The sequence below is a fragment of the Cydia pomonella genome, chromosome 12 (assembly GCF_033807575.1).
Source record: "Cydia pomonella isolate Wapato2018A chromosome 12, ilCydPomo1, whole genome shotgun sequence".
NCBI lineage: Eukaryota > Metazoa > Arthropoda > Insecta > Lepidoptera > Tortricidae > Cydia > Cydia pomonella.
In genome coordinates this window covers 22,341,875-22,362,396 of record NC_084714.1, presented here as the reverse complement: position 1 = coordinate 22,362,396, position 20,522 = coordinate 22,341,875, and the positions used below count along the sequence as shown (strand labels likewise).

At 44.6% G+C, this 20,522-nt stretch overlaps 2 protein-coding genes across 2 annotated transcripts in view; both read left to right on the top strand.

Annotated features, from left to right (window-relative positions):
* The first annotated feature begins 847 nt into the window (after positions 1-847).
* The window catches only part of LOC133523861 (GTP-binding protein Rhes), a 101,087-nt gene continuing 81,412 nt past the window's right edge, over positions 848-20,522 (top strand). Inside the window, exon 1 of the mRNA XM_061859611.1 lies at positions 848-2,364. The gene's annotated coding sequence lies outside the window, so the exon portion shown is untranslated. The remainder of the gene's footprint in view (positions 2,365-20,522) is intronic.
* Positions 6,369-8,333, top strand: LOC133523895 (uncharacterized). The gene has a single exon (XM_061859649.1). It carries the CDS (start codon positions 6,369-6,371, stop codon positions 8,331-8,333), a length of 1,965 nt encoding a protein of 654 aa, XP_061715633.1.

The window sequence follows — 20,522 nt, the reverse complement described above, 5'->3', positions numbered from 1 at the left end:
GCGGATGAAACAACGTGCCAAAAGTATCTGATATTCCGGATAACTTTTCCAAATATGCATAATTCTCTAAAAAAATACCTTCAAAACTATGACTTTTACAGTCTAAATTGGTCTACATATAGAACCATCAACTTTTGTTAAGCTGTTACAGAATGGTAGATACTTTCGAAACCTTGTTTGATCAGCTACTTTTGATGCTGACGTATTACGGGTAGTCGATGAAGTGCAATGTGATTTATTTAATTATTATCTGGAGGTTAACTTTTATAGTAGCAAAACGGCTAAGCTACACATTTGTAATTGAATTTAAACTGTCGTGAGACATACTAACATTTAACTAATTCTACGGATTCCACTCACGTGTTTTTAGTTCTCCGTAACATGTCGCGCGAGTGACTCAAATCACGTGAGTGGAATCCGTAGAATTAAAAGAGAGGTATGGGCATTGTGAATGTCATCTCGCTTTGTGTGGTAGGGCACAGCCAGCGGATGTCATTCCAGATCTAGAGCAGAGCCCAACTGGGGAACTACCTCCACCTTACAGAAAACCGCAGCCAAATAACACTAGACCCTACTCATAGTGTTGTGTTCCTGCCGGTGAGTAAGGTTGCCAGAGCTCAACGAGGGGTGGGAGGGGGTTAGGATCGGCAACAAGCATGTAACTCATCTGGAGTTGCAGGCGTACATAGGCTACGGATACTGCTTACCATCAGGCGGGCCGTATGCTTGTTTGCCACCGACGTAGTATAAAAAAAAATAGTTAAAATAGTTATAAAATCACGTGAGTGGAATCCGTAGAATTAGTTAAAACAGTTATAATTACTGAGTATAACGTTAATTTAAATTGCAGTAATTTATATTTTATCATTTACTAAATGATATGAAGTCGGGAATCGTCTCTCATTCAGGACGCGACCCCAAAAAGGCACAAAACACATTATATAAACTGATATTAGTTCTAAAAACAACTCCCAAGAACCGCAAACAAAAAGAAAACTAACTTATTAATCCGCGACCCAAAAGTAAATCAAGCCAAACAGGCCAATTCGAACGTACACTGACATCAGAATGAATATTTGAATCATGCTTTTTGCTTATCGTGCGTCTAACTTGCGCCAATACAGTCATGTACGAGCAAAATGCACGATAACTACATAATTAACATGATTCAAATATCATTCTGATGTTGTCGCGTTCGGTAAGTTCTACCTCCTAAATGTCTCGTTGGGGATGAGGATTTATAAATGAGGAGGCAGAAGAACGGTCAAAATGTTTATTACCACAACCAGCACAGTTGGTAAAAATGGGTAAAATAATGTGGTTCGCGCTAATACTATGCAAGATCGGAATCCGTTAGTCGTTTGTAGCCAGAGTACTCCCCTGACGGTGCCGAGGTGGTAGGCGCCGATTTTTCTGGTCGGCGCTGAGTTCAGCGCAGCTGCAAACTACGTGGCGCTGGGTCGGGAAAAGGGCCAGAAGCACGCCAGTAGCAAAACGGCAAGCGGGCGGCAAGCAGGAAGCCAATAAAAGTCACTCTGGACTTTGGACCCCAATTTGGGGTACACTTAAAAACATAATGAAACACCACAGTGATTTTATAATAGTCGAGGAACACGTAGGGACGAAGTTAAAATTCGATTACGGATTCGTTATTTCAAACCGTAGCAGAGATCGATAATTAAGCGACGTGCGTTCCACTCAACTTCATAGGTAGAATCTAAGAGCAAGCGGCGGCGCGCGATGACACAGCGCACCGATCACTGCACTTCATTCATGCACTCGCGGATGTGAGCATTATTGTGAGCGAATGTAATAACTATGGCGCGACATATTCAAACTAATCAGCGTGAAGATGATTTTATAATCTTAAATACATAGTTTTAAGATCGTATTGTTGTATATATTAGTGTGTAATATAGTTAAATATATTTTTAATTAGGTAAGTAGTAGCTCTTTAAGGTCTATTTTATTAAACATGTAACGTATTACGTTACAATGTGACGGCCGGATTCGAACTTTAAGATACGTATCTAGACCTAATATTTGACGTATCTTAAACTTGGAATCGGGCCGTCAGTGTAAGTTCGAATTCGCCTGAAAGATTAGTAAGTAGCGTGGCTCGGAGCTGGCATCCCCGGCGTAGCGCCGGCAGTGCTCGTCGGCCGCCGCGCGTAGCGCCCGCGACGCGTGCTCCGCTACGCCGTAGCCGCGAGCTACGATTCTTTGTGGTTATTCTCGAGTGAATAGTAGCGCTTAGAGCTTGACACATTTACTGTGCAGTGAATGGGAACTTTGAAAACTCTCTTTATTGTTTTCGTTTAAACTTTCTTTTGTTTGTTTTATGTTCCGAGTGAAGTGTAACAGGTAAAGCACATGGCTTTGGGGTTTGTAGGTTAATAAAGGGTTTTATTAATGTATGACTGTGTGTATGAGGCGGCGGGGATCGAGCTAAATTGTCTGAGCCGAGTTCTGGAAAGGCTTAGGCTTAGGGGCGAAAATAAGATTATAGTGTTGCCGTAACGGCTTAGGCTTTTTAGGCCAACAAATTTGCGTTCTTTGTATTTCTTAGTAAAGTTTATTGAAGGCATATTCGTTTAAGATATATATATTAAAGTGATATTAAACCGTTTCTTTTTAAAATATTTATGTTTCCACTGCTTGGTATTCAACTCCATCGAAGTATTGTCAGTTAGATATTTAAGTATTATTTTACCTTCCGTTTTAACTAAAAGTAAAGGAAAAGGGTAAAAACTTAATGTTTGTTTAAACGAAATAAAATGAAAATTAATACCTACAACATGCTTGATGTCAGACTGCGAGCTAGACATGTATCTATCTAACATTATGTTATGACACACACATGAGATGTACTCGGACCTTTTCTATCTCAGCGGCATGACACCAGTCACGATCTTTGGATTAAAGATGTTTGAGCGGGTATCACCCACTCGTATCGCATAAGCTCGGTTTAAAGTTTGGACTCTGCTGATGCTGTCCTCGAGTGCCCATTGTTCTGATCAAATGTGTTGTTGAGACAAATACTTCGCGTTCATTCATTAACCACATTAATTTTATTTTCATATTGAATTCATGGTATACTTACAAATAGCTCTCATTAGTTGTAATGCCGCCATTTGTTGTATTCTATATACGCACACAACACAGATACAAAGATAATAATTGACACTTGGTGTATCATAACGAGCTTCAGGAAACACGAGTATGATGTGCGGCGAGTGGCCGCTGGCCGGGCTGGCGGGTGCTCAATCAGTCGCTGCAGCATCGAGTCAGGTCTGTGCTCCTCCACTATTACAGGCTTCAGGAAACGCATCCTTTTGTTTCGAGAGTCCCATTGAGAAAAAAATAATTTTCACTTCTCTAATAGCTTAATGGAAATATCGTAACGCTATAGATTGGAATATAAAACCGGTCATTAGATTAGGAAGAAATTTATAAAATGATTTAAGTAGGTTAAACTGGAAAACAAACTTTCAAGCATAATTTTTGGGCTTATACCTGTAATTATTCGCATCTGGCCCAGCTATAACGATTTTCGCTTATATTCAAATTGCAGGCAAAGTCAATTTACCTACATAATTTTATTGAGGGCATGTCCAAATACGAGTAGAAACAAGAAACACGAGTACAAATGAAATCTATTTCTGTGTAAGAGAATTGCCCAGATTTTAGTAAAGTGAAATCTTTTTGAAATATTTAACTGAAATGTTTTCCATGAATCCTTTACACCGTTTATTTTAGCCCTGATATTTATTGACCGCTCGCCGAGTATCGTTTTTTGCCGATTCCGGTCTGTAAGGTTGCCGCCGATGCTGGAGCTTTGATAACGAAACTCGTACCTACCTATGTACCTATATAACCAAACAAATAATGTAAGCTCAAAACAAGAAAATTACATATGGGTGGTTTTTTTAACACAGCTTTGACATGAATGTTCCTACTTAAGATCAGCAGCCCATTTGACTATTCACGATGTCGAAAAGGAAGAGGATGAGAACGACTCAGTTTTAGTAATGTTCATGAGTTACAATACCGGCCAATAATATATTACCTCTATGTTTTTGCCGTAGCATTTTTTTGAATATTTGTAATTCTCACCTCATTCCTTTAGGTAGTCAAGTAGTAGTCCTTTGTGCGTCGACGAGAAAAATTGGTGTCATGTAATGGGTTTTTCATACAGATTTATAGTCAACTTAATTTCTTATAATATAGATTTTTTGTAATATGCAGAGTCTCCCATTGTAATTCGCAGTATTAATTGCAGTTTTCATCATATATTTGTATAAAATGACTAGTGAAATATGCAATCTACAAACTAACCTATATTGTTCACTCTATACATGCTCATACAAAAAAACACAAAGGTGATATATTATTGGCCGGTGCTGTACCTAGACGAATCAAATGAGCCTCCTTCGACTCGTGCAGTTAACTTGGTCGTCTCGCTCGCACTAATACATGTATGGATAAGTCAGAGCAAAAAGACCGTGCAAATGACACCTAACTGATATGATTCCAAGATGATTCAAATATCGGTTTGATAAAAATAAAGATATACTTCAAAATGCATTTGATGTTTTACTTGGTTAACGAAATCAAATCAAGTATAGCATTAGCTAACCAGAAATTGAACATATGGCATTGATAGGCACATATTATATGGTGAGTTTTTAAAATGAGAACCAATATTTACAAAGCCGTCGATTTAGGAGTCCAATAGTGTCGCAATTTGTATGTCAGTTTATTTTGTTTAATCAAAAGTACATATATTCTCATTCAAATTTATTCCGACTTCGTAATGTAATATTATTGTAAGCAGTTATTACAAATTGGAAATAGAACGTTCAGTCGTCATCGCAAATTGAATAGAATAGGCCGCGGCCGCGGGCCACGGCCGGGCCGCCATGTGAATTACAATTGATGCCGACCACTTCGTAATTCTATTTTGAAGCTAGTCCTTTCAACAATTTCTTCTGTAGGATTAGAAGCGATCATTTTTTTTGCAAGTAATATAACTTTGATACTACGTTAGATTATTCAAACTATGTGGCATGAATGCTACATACAAATATTTTAAGAGCAAGGCTTATAGAGACATACAAACAAGATACGTACTTATATAAATACTTAGAGAGTAGAAATACCATCGAAAAGTAACCCCCGGGTACGTCCTTAAACTACGTCCATAAGAGAGGTATGGGTATTGTGAGTGTCATCTCGCTTTGTGTGGTAGGGCCAGGGGGGCTACACTTAGGTTAGGTTAGGTTAGGTTGAGGTTTTTTCGTGAGGTGTTATTGAGCTATTTTGGTGATATTCGGAACTTAGACTAAAACAATTTTTTGCTATCCATCCCGGTTACTGAAACAGCTCTTTCTTGACGACTTGGCGATATTTTTGGACTTTTCGATTTTTTGACTTATAGTGTTTTTTGTGCGGTTTTTGTTTTTCGTTTAAAAATTTCTATCTTCTTTTTGTTTCTTTTTCTGTTCTTTGTTTTTAGCTTATAATTTTTCATTTCTTTTCTTCTTTCTTCTGCCGTTTTCCTTGCAGCGCTGGGACTTTTGTTTCCGGAGTTACAGGGAAAACAAATCTTTGTTTTGAAATTTGGAATCTTGTTTTTATTTTTGAAAAAATTTTTTATCTTCTTTTTACTTCTACTTTCTTATTTTTTAGCGATAGGGTAATTTAGGCAAGGTTAAGACCTACCTAGAGACGGTCTATTTGTAATTTTCTGACTCCAGGGTCAGGAGTTATTAAGAAATAACGGAATTGCTATTCTCGTTTTTAGGCGCTATCAACTACATTCTTTAAGTTTGTAAATATTCAAAAAAAGATAGCGTCTAAACCCGAGTAACTAGTGTTCGGGCGTTTCGGGATTCGGATAGGGGAGGCTAAACTCCGTATTCCTGCCCGTGTCCCGAAATTTTTGGACATTTGGAAGTGGGGGAAAATAATTTTTATTCCCCAAATCCGTAACTTTGTCAAGTGTGGTACGGATCACGCTTGACCGATTTTACGGAAAACGCTTGTGCCGTCGTTTCCTTCATGGGTAAGGAGGGGGAGACTCCGGATCCAGGTGGGGATAAAGGAGGGAAAGGGAGGGTGTTGAGAAAAAGGGGGGGTAACCAGCGTTCTGAGGGAATGGGGGCCAATTCGGAGTCCCAAAGGGAGGTGATTTCGGAGATGAGCCAGGATGGCGAAGAGACTGGAAGGGGGTACATTGGGGGGGGGGGGGGGGGATGACTCTCCCACCCCTACTTTGGGAAGATTTTGGGCGGGTGAAAAGAGGAGTGTAAGGCGCCTCTCACAGACGTCTTCTGACGAGTGGGGTAGCATCGTGGAATTCGATGATGCGAGGAGTCTCAACCGAGAAGAAACAGGGGAGGAAAGGGGAAGAAGGGAGAAAAGGGGCAGAGAGGGCCCAGACAGTGCAGGTGAGAGAGTGCAGGGTGCGCAAACTAAGCACTGCCCGCCGGGGCCGCGGTAAAGGGCGTTATACGGGGCTCAGCGCCGCCAAAGCTCAGCTTGAGGACTACGAGACAGAAACGGAGACGGAAGCTGTCTACAGTCCCAAGCCAAAACGACAGACGGGCAGGCGGTCGCGAAGCCCGATACATACGGAGGAAACCCCAGAGGGGTTTGAAACCCCTGGAGGCCGCATCAAGGCCCTTGCAGAGAACATCATCAAGGATGCGGCCAGGAGCAAGAATCTCAAGGGAGAAATATGGGGTAGCATCAACTCGGCTTGCAAGGGGTTGATAGAACTTGCGGATTCGATGGAGGAGTCAGAGGTTGTCCGCTCACTGAAAGCGGACAACGAAAGAATGCGGAAGGAGCTGGGGCAGCTCCGTCTTGAGACGAAAGCGCTGCGCAAGGCTTTCTCTGAGCGCAAACAGACGGAGCCAACGAGGGAAAGGACTGAGGTGCATGCCCTCCTTGAGGAATTGGGCAACCTCATGGACGTCCGCCTGGGGAACTTTAGGAGCGAAATGTTCAAGTCCCTGGGCAACATGATGAATGCCCGCCTCGAGAGCGTGGAGGGACGGCTGCCCCCGGAGCCCATCCGCCGACCACCGTTAGCGGCGGACAGGAGGAGAAGGCTCCAGGAACAAGAGATGGACCTAGACCAGACGGGACATCAAACTGAGGTACCTAATCCCCCAAGGCCGCAAAATAGTAGCAAAGGGGCATCTCAAACGGCGTCATTCCAAGCTCCAGGAGGGGCGCCCCGAGTGGCCGAAGTGCCCCAAACGCCGCAGACACCGGCTGGGCAGACCCAAGCCACCAGGCCGGTACCTAAACCAAGAGGCAAAAAACCCCAACCGGTAGCCCCTGCTCCTAGGGCACCAAGGAGACCGGCTCGTCCAAGTGTGCCGCCACCTGCGCCCCCTGCTCCCCAACAGGAAGGATGGACTACGGTGGTCAAGAGGGGCAAGGCCAAAGCCCCTTCCCAGCCCCAACAGCAGCAGAAAAACCCGAAGAAGGTGGCAGCCCCTAAATTAGTGGCCCCAACCATGGCGGCGGTCGTCGTGACCCTTAAGTCCGACGCCCAGACGGACTATAGGTCGGTCATGGAAAGGGCCACTACACTTAAATTGGCGGAGCTCGGCGTTGACCACCTCAAAGTTCGGAAGACGGCGACAGGGTCGAGAATCATCGAGGTCCCCGGGGCGCAGAGTAGCCAGGCGGCTGACAATCTGGTAGAGCGGCTCCGGAGCCTAGTAGGCGATGTGGCCGATGTGTACCGGCCAATCAAGAAGGCAGAAATTAAGATTTCCGGCTTTGACGAATCCGTCACCCCGGAGATCTTAAAAAGGGAGGTGGCCGCCAGAGGCAGGTGCCCAGAAGACCAGGTTACGGTCGGGGCAATAAGAATGGCGGCCAACGGGACTGGTTCGGTCATCCTGCGGTGCCCACTAACAGCGGCCAAAGTGGTTGTCACTGCAGGACGTATCGTCATTGGATGGTCAGCGGCCCGTGTGGAGGCCCTTGAACAGTTGCCTCTACGCTGCTACCGCTGCATGGGGACGGGACACACGAGGCCGTTGTGCCCGTCCCCGGTTGACAGGACCAACTGGTGCTACAGGTGCAGTAAACCAGGCCACAAAAGCCAGGACTGCACCGCGCTGGCCCCCTGGTGCGTAGTGTGCCATCACGCCGGGTTAAAGGCGGGGCATGTAATGGGCGGGAACGCTTGCAACCCCCCTCCAGTCAGAGGGAAGGAGGCCCACTCTGCCGGCCCCGCAAATGCCGCAGCGGTTGCCCCCCAGAATAGACCTGATAACCGGACGGAACAGCAGCCCATGGAAGACTAATGCCTCCAAGGCATAATTTAGAGTTGCTCCAGGGCAACCTAAACCACTCCGCACGTGCGCAAGATCTCATGATCCAGCACATAGCGGAGTGGGAGGTTGCTGCGGCTGTTGTTGCGGAGCCGTATTACGTCCCGCAACAGGCGAATTGGGCGGGTGACAGGGCTGGCACGTTGGCCACGGTGGCCATTGTGGTCCCGGTCATGGGCGGTCTGCCCCTCTCCAGAGTCTCTACGGGCTCTGGTTATGTGGTGGCCAAACTGGGGGACATTTTATTGATTGGTGTCTACTTCTCCCCAAATAGGCCACTACATGAATTTGAGGCCTATCTGGAGAGGCTCGGACGGGCAATAGCTGGGTTGGCTCCCTCCCCCATAATGGTCCTGGGGGATCTCAACGCCAAATGCGCTGCCTGGGGCTCCCCCAGGACCGATCCCAGAGGAGCGGCACTTCTCGATTGGTTGGTCGGGCTCGGGCTCGAAGTGGTCAACCGGGGCACAGCAGACACCTGCGTGCGCCTGGGGGGAGGTTCTATTATTGATATAACATTGGCCTCCCCAGTGGTGGCAGCACGCGTGGTGGACTGGCGGGTGCTGGAAGACACGGAGACCCTATCTGATCATTTATACATCAGAATGAGGGTCTCCAGAGCCCAGCAAGGCCAACAACCGAGGCAGGCAAGGGGGAACGAGAGACTCGTGAGGTGGAGCCTGGCATCCTTTGACCGGGAAGCAGCCAGAGAGGCGGCCATGGTGGAGGCTAGATGGGGACGCCGGGCGCCAGAAGAAGCCAGTGCGGATGACTTGGCTCATGGTTTCCGAGCCTCCCTCATCAGGACCTGTGACGCCTCGATGAGGAGAGCGGGCCCGCCCAAAAGGAGAAAGGCCACTTATTGGTGGTGCCCTGAAGTTGCCGCACTCCGGCTCTCATGTAATGCGGCAAGACGGCGCTTTACACGCTGCCGTAGGAGGCGGCATACGCCAGAGGAACTGGAGGCATTCCATGTGGCGCTAAACGAGGCCAAGAAGGCCTTGAATCTCGCCATTGCCCAAGCGAAGGATGCGGCGCACGGGGCCTTTTTGGCCTCGTTGGACCAGGATCCATGGGGACGGCCATATAAGCTGGTGAGGAAAAAGCTCCGCCAAGCTGCCCCTATAGAGGCTATGGACACAGGGACCCTCCAAAATATATTGGAGGGACTGTTCCCACCAGCTCAGGAATTTGACCCGCCTGCTATGGTGGTCCCCATGGAGGAAGAGCCTATAGTTCCGGAGGCGGTGCCCCCTGTGACGGAGGGCGAAATGGCCCACGTCGCCCACAAAATAAGGGCCTGCAGAAAGGCCCCGGGCCCGGATGGAGTGCACGGGTTAATAATCCCGGTAGTGATGGAGTACCTTGGAGACTGTCTCAAATCCATTTTTGACCAGTGCCTAAGGGATGGACAGTTTCCAAGGTACTGGAAGGAGGGCATAGTGTGCCTTCTGCGAAAGGAGTCCAGGCCGGCGGACTCCCCATCAGGATGGAGGCCCATCGTACTACTGGACGAAACCGGGAAGATGCTTGAACGCATAATAGCGTCAAGGATCAACCGGCACCTAGTCCAGACGGGCCCCAACCTTTCGGACCGCCAGTTTGGATTCCGGAATGGCAGGTCCACAATGGACGCACTGGGGGCACTTCGGGCCTTCCGAGAGGATGCCCAGAGGAAGGGAGAGGGTGCCATTGCGGTGTCTCTGGACATTGCAAACGCGTTTGGTACCCTCCCGTACTCAGTTATTCGAGAGGCCCTGAAATACCATGAGGTGCCCCCATACCTGCGGCGTGTTGTTGACCACTACCTGACAGACAGGGTGGTGGTCTGCAACACCCCTCATGGACGGCTGGAGAGACGGATGGCCTGCGGTGTTCCCCAGGGGTCTGTGCTGGGACCCCTGTTATGGAACATCGGCTTTGACTGGGCCATCCGTGCAGAGCTACTCCCCCGGATGGCCCTCATGTGTTATGCTGACGACACAATGGTGGCCGTTCGGGGCAAGGAGCTGAGGGAGGCATTGAGGAGGGCGGAGGTCGCGGCCGACCTCATAATCCTGAGAATCCGCCTCCTAGGACTGCAGGTATCCCTCCAGAAGACGGATGCGATAGTCTTCGCAAAAAGAGGATGGAGGGTGCCTGCGGGTGCCTCCCTCAGAATCGCTAGAGAGCAGGTGCAGGTGAGGCCTCACATAAAATATCTAGGCCTCACACTGGACAGGAGTTGGAACTTCGGGGAGCACTTCCGCCAAATTGCTCCCCGAATAGTGACGGCAGCCTCAGAAATGGGTCGGCTGCTGCCCAACGTGGGAGGACCGTCGCATGTCTGCAGACGTCTGTATGCCGGAGTGGCCCGTTCAATGGCTCTATATGGGGCCCCGATCTGGGCTGACAAGCTGAATGGGGAAAACAAAGCCCTGATACGGAGGCCCCAACGGGTGATAGCCATACGCGTCTGCAGGGCCTATGTGACGGTCAGTTGGGCGGCAGCGTGCGTGTTGGCGGGCACCTCCCCTTGGGAACTGGATGCTGAGGTGCTCGCTGACGCGCACAGGCAGAGAATCAGGAGCAGGGAGACAGGCGAATTCCCTGCCCCTGAAGAACTGAGGAACATGCGCAGAATGGCGATCAGAAGGCTGCGAGACAAATGGAAGGAAGTCCTGGAGAACTCCCCCTATGGAACCTACACCATAGGGGCAGTTCTCCCGTCGCTCGAAGGCTGGCTAGATCGGATGCACGGCAGGGTGGGGTATAGACTGGTGCAGGTACTGACCGGACACGGATGCTTCGGGCACTACCTGCACAGGATCGGTCGTGAGCCTACCCCAGCCTGCCACCAATGTGGTGAGATGGACGACACCGCCCAGCACACCCTGCAGGTGTGCAATCGCTGGGGTGTGGAGCGTGATGCTCTGGCGGTTGCCATTGGCACCAATGATCTCTCGCTGCACAGCGTCGTGGCGGCCATGTTGGGCAGCGAGAGATCCTGGGAGGCGGTGGTCTCCTTTTGCGACACGGTCGTCTCGCAAAAGGAGATTGAGGAGCGAGAACGCGAAGAAGACCCGAATGCGCATCCGATCCGGCGCAGACGAATAGGAAGGAGGCTTAGGCGGTTCGTCAACGCGAACCGTGCTATACCCCAGTAGGGCAGCGGGTGGGGGACCCGCACAACACGGCCCTACATGGGAGGGGGGAGAGTCAGTTATGCGTTTGCTGACTCTCCCCAATCTGGTGTGAAGTCCCGGTTCATCCGGGTCGGGACCGCCGGGGGGGTGCTGAGGTGACATGCTTGCGAGCCCCCAGCACCCCCCTTAACGGCATGGACGGAAACGCCGCAGGGGAGGTTAGTGGGTATTCTCCTCCTCTCCCTCTGAATAGCAGAGGGGGTTACGGAAGGAGCGAGTCCCACATACCGCCCCCCCAATGGGCTTCCCTCGCCCGGGGGGCGATGATGCGTAAATGCATTCACCCCTGCGATACCAAAAAAAAAAAAAAAAATGGGGGGCTACACTTAGAAATGTAGTTAACATTCGTAAAGATAGCGGCGATACAACATTAAGAAGGTTGCATATACCTCGTATGTGAAGACCTATCTTTATTCATGTTGTTACCTTTTTTTTTTTGAATGGAAATGCTTTTACGCATGCCACCTAGTCCGGGGGAAACTAGGGGCGATGACGGACTAACCAGTAAAGGACTACCGTCTAAAACCACCAACGAATGCCGGCTCCGCCTTAGATTGGGTGCCGCAGGGTCGCTATCAGCATTCGACCGCGTGCGCCCCGGCGGGCGGCCTGTAGGCCGCAGACATTTTGGGAGCCAATTGGTCAGGCACCCCATTCCTGTGGGCTTTTAACCGCAAAGACTCCCCCGGAGCCCTGCGCAGCCCACATTCATGTTGTTACCTAGCAACTGTTGTTTACTGTCAAAAAATTTAAACAGATATGACTGATATGAACTGATTATTTCTCTATTCATTTTAAAGTGCAGAGCAGAGCAGAGCAGAGTAAAATCGGAGCAAGCATTAAACACGAGTCAAATTCAAATATAGAAATTATAGAATTCCAATAGTTCAAATGTTACAAAACCTGGACGTTTAAAATTTTAACAGTGCTCAAGGCAATGCCGGGAGGTTTAGATATTTTCGAAGGTAAGAAGAAAATACCATCCTCCTTAGCGCTCATGCAGCGATGAAAACAAGCGATGATTATTTTAATTTTGTTTATCTATCTAGATTTGTGCATCTATGGAGGTATGTGCGTAGACAAGACATACGTCCTATGCCTGAAGTTCATTAGTACAAGAAGGACCCGAACCACGACATCATTACTCATGTGTTTATTTAAAAAAATATCTGGTGCGAATTGTCTACGGAGCTAGAGAGCGAGACGAAATTACCAGGAATTCTCCTAATGTGCACTTTTACCAGTCCTTACTTCACCTCTGGAATATCTTCAATTCAAGTCCAGTTGGATGTTAAGGTCAAAGAAGAAACACTCAGTTGAGAACTAGGCACTAACTGGCTCTAACTGACTAGTTATGCGCACATGAAAGAGTTCTAAGTCAGACTGAGACACAAGTCACAGAAGACAAAGCTAATGCAACATTGTATACAAAGATGAACAAAGGTAAAAAGAAGAACAATTCCAAACCGAATCAGAAGCTGCAAATACTTACAACACCTATTCTATTACTATCTTGTCTATCTTGTATACCAGATTGAAAGCAATAAACATATATTTGCATTATTATAGTCTGTCAAGCAAAGTATGTCAGTAGCAATGTACAGTAAAGTGAAGTAGGGCAACACTCAAAAAGCAGTATTGCGTTGGTATGGCGCTAAGAAAATCAGTAATGTACATCGAACCAAAACATGTAGGTACCTAATTATCATAACCTCGAATTTTACAAATATTTACGATCAACGAGCGTGATTGTATATTGTAGACACCTTGACTTTGCTTAAGTTCATGCAAAGTTCATTTTGGATTTATATTTGTATCCATCATTCCACAGATAAAACACAGATGACACGCGATTTTGGAATTATACGAAAACAGTGTTGTTAACCCGCGATTTTTCAAATTTTCCGCCTTTTGCTACCGACAATATTTGCTTGACCAAGTATATAAAGTATATATTTTTTTGGATTCCATTCTTTTAAAACTTTTCTACACAATATTAGGTCTACTTGGGCGGCTTGCAAGTTTGTATTTCGTTTAATATCTTGTAAATAAAAAAAAAACTATGAAAGTTACATGAAATCAAACAAAAAATTAACTTGTAAACCGCCCAAGTAGACCTAATATTATGTAGTACGAGAGAGTAGGTACGTAGTACCTACACATACTGATGCATATGTAGATGTGCACGCACACATACATAGCTAGTTTCGGATACAAAATAGAGATAGCGCTTTGAAATTTGTTTCCTTAAAATGCTTTGAGAGGGCTCTCTTTTCCTACATACTTACTTTACTCTTTGGGTAGGGCACAGCACAGCGGATGTCGTTACAGATCTAGAGCAGAGCCCAACTGGGAAAGTACCTCCATTTTACAGAAAACCGCAGCCAAATAACAATAGACCCTACTCATAGTGTTGTGTTCCTGCCGGTGAGTAAGGTTGCCAGAGCTCAACGAGGGTGCGGAGTGTTAGGGTCGGCAACGTGCATGTAACTCCTCTGGAGTTGCAGGCGTACAAAGGCTACGGAGACTGCTTACCATCAGGCGGGCCGTATGCTTGTTTGCTACCAACGAAGTATACAAAAAACACAACTCAAAATAAGTACCCTATTTACTTGGTTAACTGATTCGTAACTCGAGTTAAAGTCAGAACAGGCTGCTTGCTCGGAATAAGCTGCTTTGCAAAGATTTACTTTACCTAACATAATATGTATTTAACTCTTGCTCGATATCATAAAGACTTGTGATGTTTGCGGATATTGAAATGAAAAATTCACGAGTTAAGTCAACTCGTGTAAGTACAGAGAAGCCCCGCACCTGAACCTACGCTAACCTCATAATTTGTTTACATGGAGAGAGTAACTTGCGCAAGTTACTCGCCAATCAATCACACGTTCACGTTTTGTCACTATTTTTTACGCGTCTCGTTCTATTTACTCTTATTAAATAAGCATCTGTACTACTAGTTTGTGAGATTAACTGTCATTTGAATGTCCACCTTAGAGTTTGCAGAAACTAGTGGAACTGTAAAATTTAAATAAAATTCCACACATGATTTCTAAGATACTTTTTGCGGAACGGATGACCTCAAGTTGAAAATTAACACAGCTTGAGTAACGTAGCCGCTCAAAACATCCACCGCACTAATATCAAATATCAAACATCAAACATTTATTCAGCAAATAGGCCACAGGGGCACTTTTACATGTCCATTTTTACAAACAATAAAAATTACAAAAAAAATTACAGATATGGAATCGATGAAATAATATATACTTTATTAGAGATGTATACTGTCTCTAAATGTCAAATTACACAAAGAAACTATGATAAAAAAATAAAACCAACAAATACTAAAATTCTTTAGAGATGTACAAGTCTCTAAGTGTCAGAGATATAATATTAAAAAAAAATATCCTTAGAGATGTAGAGGGTCTCCAAGGCTTGAATTCTTATGTAAATAATTAAAAGACAAAAAATTAAGTCAGACAAGAAATTCATTCGTAATAACCTATCCCTACTAATATGATAAAGCCAAAAGTAAAGTGAAAGTTTTGTCTGGTGATAGGCTGACGCCCGGGGATGGACATAGGATAATTTTCATCAATCATCATTACACGTAGACGAAGTCGCGGTAGAAGCTAGTAAAATTATAATTTATCTGGTCATTACTACCCCTCACCATGACGGTTCAGGTAAGTTATCAAGTCGAGACAGTACTCGCTCCAGCTACTCCTCAGTCGTTGTCGACAGTCTCGTGAATAAGTAACGGCTGAGATGCTCCGCTTACGCGACCCCTCCGAGCACGAGTCACGATGTCTTAATCGTTATGTTTGCCGGTTATTATTGGCTTGCTGTTTTGAGCATGAATCAAATGTTACATTTTTATTATTGGAAGTCAGCTGCACCTCGCTTTTCTATAAAATAGCTCACAAAATATGGCACTTTTCCAGTACTTGGTTATTTTACCAGTACTTGGAGTAGAATCTATGGCTTCAATCTTATATGCATCGAATCATCACTGAAACCATTTTGGTGTGTAATACTTGTACTTACGTAATGAAAAGTGCGATGTAAAGAAAACCCTAAGTCGCTTAACAATTAAAGTCCGTGATGTAGTTGTCTCGGTCAGTCCTTATGCTTACAGTGTTAATCGACAACTTTATTGTAAGTCTGATGATATGATGATACTAAGATTAACTTTGAAATGTAGGTATAATATATTTAAATTATGCAAAGTTTTATCTTTCTATGGTCTGTGTTACGGTTCTCAATATATGTATATACCACGCGTTGGCTTTACAATTCACTTAAAAGATCAGTACGGCGGCCGCAGCTGAACACCCAGCTCCAGCAGCGCACAACCCCTAGCTGTTACTACAATAACGAACCACAATAATATCCGATATCAAACTTCGACTCTCCTTTCATAATTATTATAATGTTCCCAGTCAACAGGAACCTTTTTTTTTTTAACGTCGGGGAAATACTTTTACGCATGCCTACTAGTCCGGGGGAAACCAGGGGCGATGACGGACTAACCAGTAGAGGACTACCGTCTAAAACCACCAACGAATGCCGGCTCCGCCTTAGATTGGGTGCCGCAGGGTCGCTATCAGCATTCGACCGCGTGCGCCCCGAGTCAACAGGAACCTGCCAGATTCCCTATACTCGTATTGTATACCGCAGCTTAATTTCGAGCTTTCCATAGTTAGTTACTCATCTGTAGATATATTATGTATATATATATATATATATATATATATATATATATATATATATATATATATACTTATTAAAATTTCAATCATCAAGCAACAGAAATTAAATCTTTCCAACTTTGATTAAATAAGAATTATCTTGTTATTCATTCCGCAATATTATGAAAATGAATAAAATAAAGTTAGGAGTTCTATAAGAAACTTGATCTTAGTTTAATACTACAACGAAACGTTATCTTTTTATTTTAAACAAACGTCCTTACTCCTTACACTAATGTCTATTTAGTTTACACACTCAGTGTGTAGACTTGAGAAGTGAGAGTCAACACAGCGATTTATTTTGAGATTACTTTACTCTGCCTTTGTTTAATCTAAAACTGTTAATTGAATGTATGTAACGTGCGGTTAAACGTATGCAACCGTTTCAATCACTTTAATGCGTTTTCTCTCTTATAATTAATCCTGACTAGGTGAGGGTATGTTTGTATTATAAAATAAACCTCAAAAGCTTTATAAAGAAAGGAACCCAAATAGTGAAATATAAGAGATTACCGCCGGTCCAGAGTGTTTAGTCATCGCATGGATAAACTTTTGAAAAGACTATCTCTGCGCAAAGTGTACAGTTTGCCCTCGTACAGTCGGGTTCAGTGACCTCAATCTGCCGAAGACGGGCGACGGACGGTGACAAAGGAACTATTCCCGACGGCTGAGCGGTGAGCGCTCGACTCGGCCGAACATATAGGGATTACGAAAATTTTTTTAGTTGGTAAATGTACAAACCAGAAAAACTGCATTTAAGCTTTTTCACGCTGTACGTGTATATACTTTTTGATTTCATGCAATCATTATCAAACATTTATATAATTTGGCGGCGAATACATAAACGGGTTGGAGGTCCAGAATGAATAATGTCCACTCCGATAAACGTATGAGTCACGTGCAGGTGATAAAACTATGTTATTGCGCGGTAAATACGATTTATTGTGTTTACATGCCATATAATATATATATATATATATATATATATATATATATATATATATATATATATATATATATATATATATAAATTACTTTACGTTATATGTATTTAATAGACATTTGACATTAATGACGACATTGCCACACTTTGTCATTGCAAATGCCATGCAGACTGGTAGTGCCTTTAAACCTATATTTGTGCGGAAATGAATATGCGCGGGAAAATATGTATGGGAGCCCTCAAGACACCACGAGGGATTTTATTAAGTGGACTGTATATTAAATAGAAAAAAAAGTACTTGCTTGACGCCTAGATTTAAGGGATTTAGGAAATGCCTGCGCACATACCTGATGATCTTGCTGTACGGTACTTGAGCTGGCCAGCACTTCGTAAAACTTTCCCCGATCCTCAGCTACAGTACACACGTGTATCACTTTCACTCTGGTTCAACAGTTTTGCTAATTTCACATTACATTTTTATTTATTTCGGCTAAGAGATGCGTTTAGATCTGCATCGATTCAGGAACTGATTCGCCAAGATGGCGTCTCATAGAACATGCCGTAAGCGAGACAGCAATACGGCTTTGTGCGCGTTGGCAAGGGATAGGTAACTTGGAAGGGTTAAGAGCGTTTCACAAGTACCTACATTTGAAAATATTAGGAAAAACGACCTTAAAATAAAAATATCAAATTTGAAACTCACCATCCCCCCGGCCTTGAAGGAACCCTTCAAAGAAAAGAAAGGAAAGAGCCAAAGTGCTCAAACTATGAAAAATATCATCGCGGCATATGGTCATTGTGCCAAGTTACTTGCTAAGTTCGTAATAGGAATACAAAACAAAAATTAACCTAACACCTCAACCCAAAAAAAAAAGAAAGGTTTAAAAAATAATGGTAATGCACAACAATTGTGCCAATAATCTAAGTAAGATAAGTAAAGCGTAAGTATAAGCTAAGCTAGCTAGTATTATAATTAATTGGTCTATATCAGACGCGAACTAAACCTAAGATCCTTAACTAAAATTAGACTCCTATTGAGTCGGTAACGGACATAACCGTATGGTTGGCCGTTTATACGTTCCAGTCTTCGTTTTTACTTCCGCCACGCGTATGACTCCGTCTTGAGTATTAGGATAGACGTTGGTTATAATTCCTAATGGCCATTGTAAAGGCGGGGCGTTATCAACGCCTAATATCACTACGGTACCAATTTTAATTGGATTTGAAGGAGTATTCCACTTTTCACGTTGCTGCAAATTATGTAAATACTCCATTTTGAATCGTTTCCAATAAGACTGCACTAGCGAGTCCATTAATGAAAACCGAGACAGCAAATTAGGGCGTTCATCAGACAAATCAGCCGCAGGTAAAAATTCCAGCGGGGACGTGGTTAAAAAATGAGAAGGAGTAAGACCACGTGACACACATTCACTAGGGTTTTGCGAACCTGCAACGTGGTATAAGTTGTCAGGTGAAATATTAGTTTGGATTTGCGAAATGCGATTAGCGATGTAAGTGTCAAATCTATGTGGAGAGGCGACCGACCAGCATAAGGCGACCTTCGAGTCTGAAAATGCATAAATATTATTTATTTTATGCCTAGTAGACATAGTGTCGTGAACTTCTTTAAGAAGTCTGGAAAGAAGTAATATCCCGCAAAGTTCCAAACGAGCAAGAGTGACTTTGGGCTTAGCGGAAGCGACTCTTGATTTTGAACAAAGCAACGTGACCACAGGCGGCTCGTTGCCATTCACGACGTCGGAATATATTACACACCCATATGCGGACTCGCTCGCATCGGAAAACCCAACTAACGAAACTTCAGACCGCATCTCAATGCTTGTATGTCGAGGAAAACTAAGGCGAGATATTTGCGGTAGCTCGGCTAAATATTGTTGCCACTGCTTAACAATATGCGAGGGAGGCTCTTCATCCCAATCGATAGAAAGAAGCCAAAGCTGCTTGATAATTAATTTAGCATACAAAATAACTGGGCCGACGAGTCCTAGGACATCGTACAGGCGTGCGGTAGCCGAAAGAATGGCGCGCTTGGTACAAACGGACGGAGGACTCGAAATGTCAAAAACAAAGCTGTCTCGTGCAGGTAACCATTTCAAACCTAAAACCTTAAAAGTACTTCCGTCGTCAAAGGAAATAGATTTAGATTGTCGGTGTGATTCAGGAATGTGTTCGAGCAATTCGCGTGAATTGGAAGACCATTTAAGTAAATCAAATCCACCTGCTTTGAAAAGGGCGATCAACTCGTCAGCTATCTTAACAGCTTCCTCGGGTGAAGAAGCAGAAGAAGCGAGGTCGTCCATATAGACATCTCTTTCGAGCACAGAGGCTGCCTTCGGCCATTTGTGCCGCTCATCGGCCGCTAACTGACGTAACGTCCGAATTGCCAAAAAGGCTGAAGGTCGAAGTCCGAACGTCACACGCGTGAACGTTAGCACTTCGAGCGGGTCGGTATCAGAAAACCGATATAAAATACGTTGGTATTTGCGGTGCGAAGGGTTTACATAAATGCATAAGTACATTTGTTTTACATCAGCGAAAAATGCGGTTTTATAAATGCGCACATTCAACAAAATGTGAAAAATGTTAGCCTGAAGGTTACATCCTGAATATAAAATGTCATTTAAAGATAAACCTGTATCCGTCTTTGAACTTCCGTCCAGGACCGGTCTCACTTTCGTACTTAACGAGAAGGTATTTCTTCTACTGCCCAAAAGTTCTCAACGAGCCTATGAAGCGGATCGCTAGTAAACGCGCAAAGCGTGCGGGAAGCGGTAGGCGGGTTAACTATAGCGGCGTCACCCATTATTAGATACCCTAAGGTCGTTTCTAAAGCGGTTGGTATAGTAGGATCCGAACTCTCAATTTTCTTAGACAGCAATATTTTGCAATAAATATTAACCCCCAAGAGTATATCTATAGGTCCAGGTTCCGAAAAACTATCATCTGCGAGCGTTAAGTCGCGAACGAAATCCACAACCTCTTTATTTACGCGCGAGTCGGGTAACTGTGAAGTTATACGATCTACTATCAACGGACGAATCGAATATTGATAAGAATCATCTATTAAAGATGAAAAAGTGAGCGCGGTATTGCCCTTTGTCTTGAGAACTATTTCTCCCAAACCAGAGGCTTCCGTAATATGTTGCGGTTTATTCATAGCAAGCGAAAGGCGCTTGCAACAGGCGACAGTAATGTAATCCGACATGGATCCCGGATCAATTAATGCGCGAAGGATATGCGTGCGGTTTAAGGAATC

Bases quoted from the DNA above. Each gene is read 5' to 3' on its own strand.
- LOC133523895 (XM_061859649.1), top strand. From the start codon at position 6,369: ATGCGAGGAGTCTCAACCGAGAAGAAACAGGGGAGGAAAGGGGAAGAA.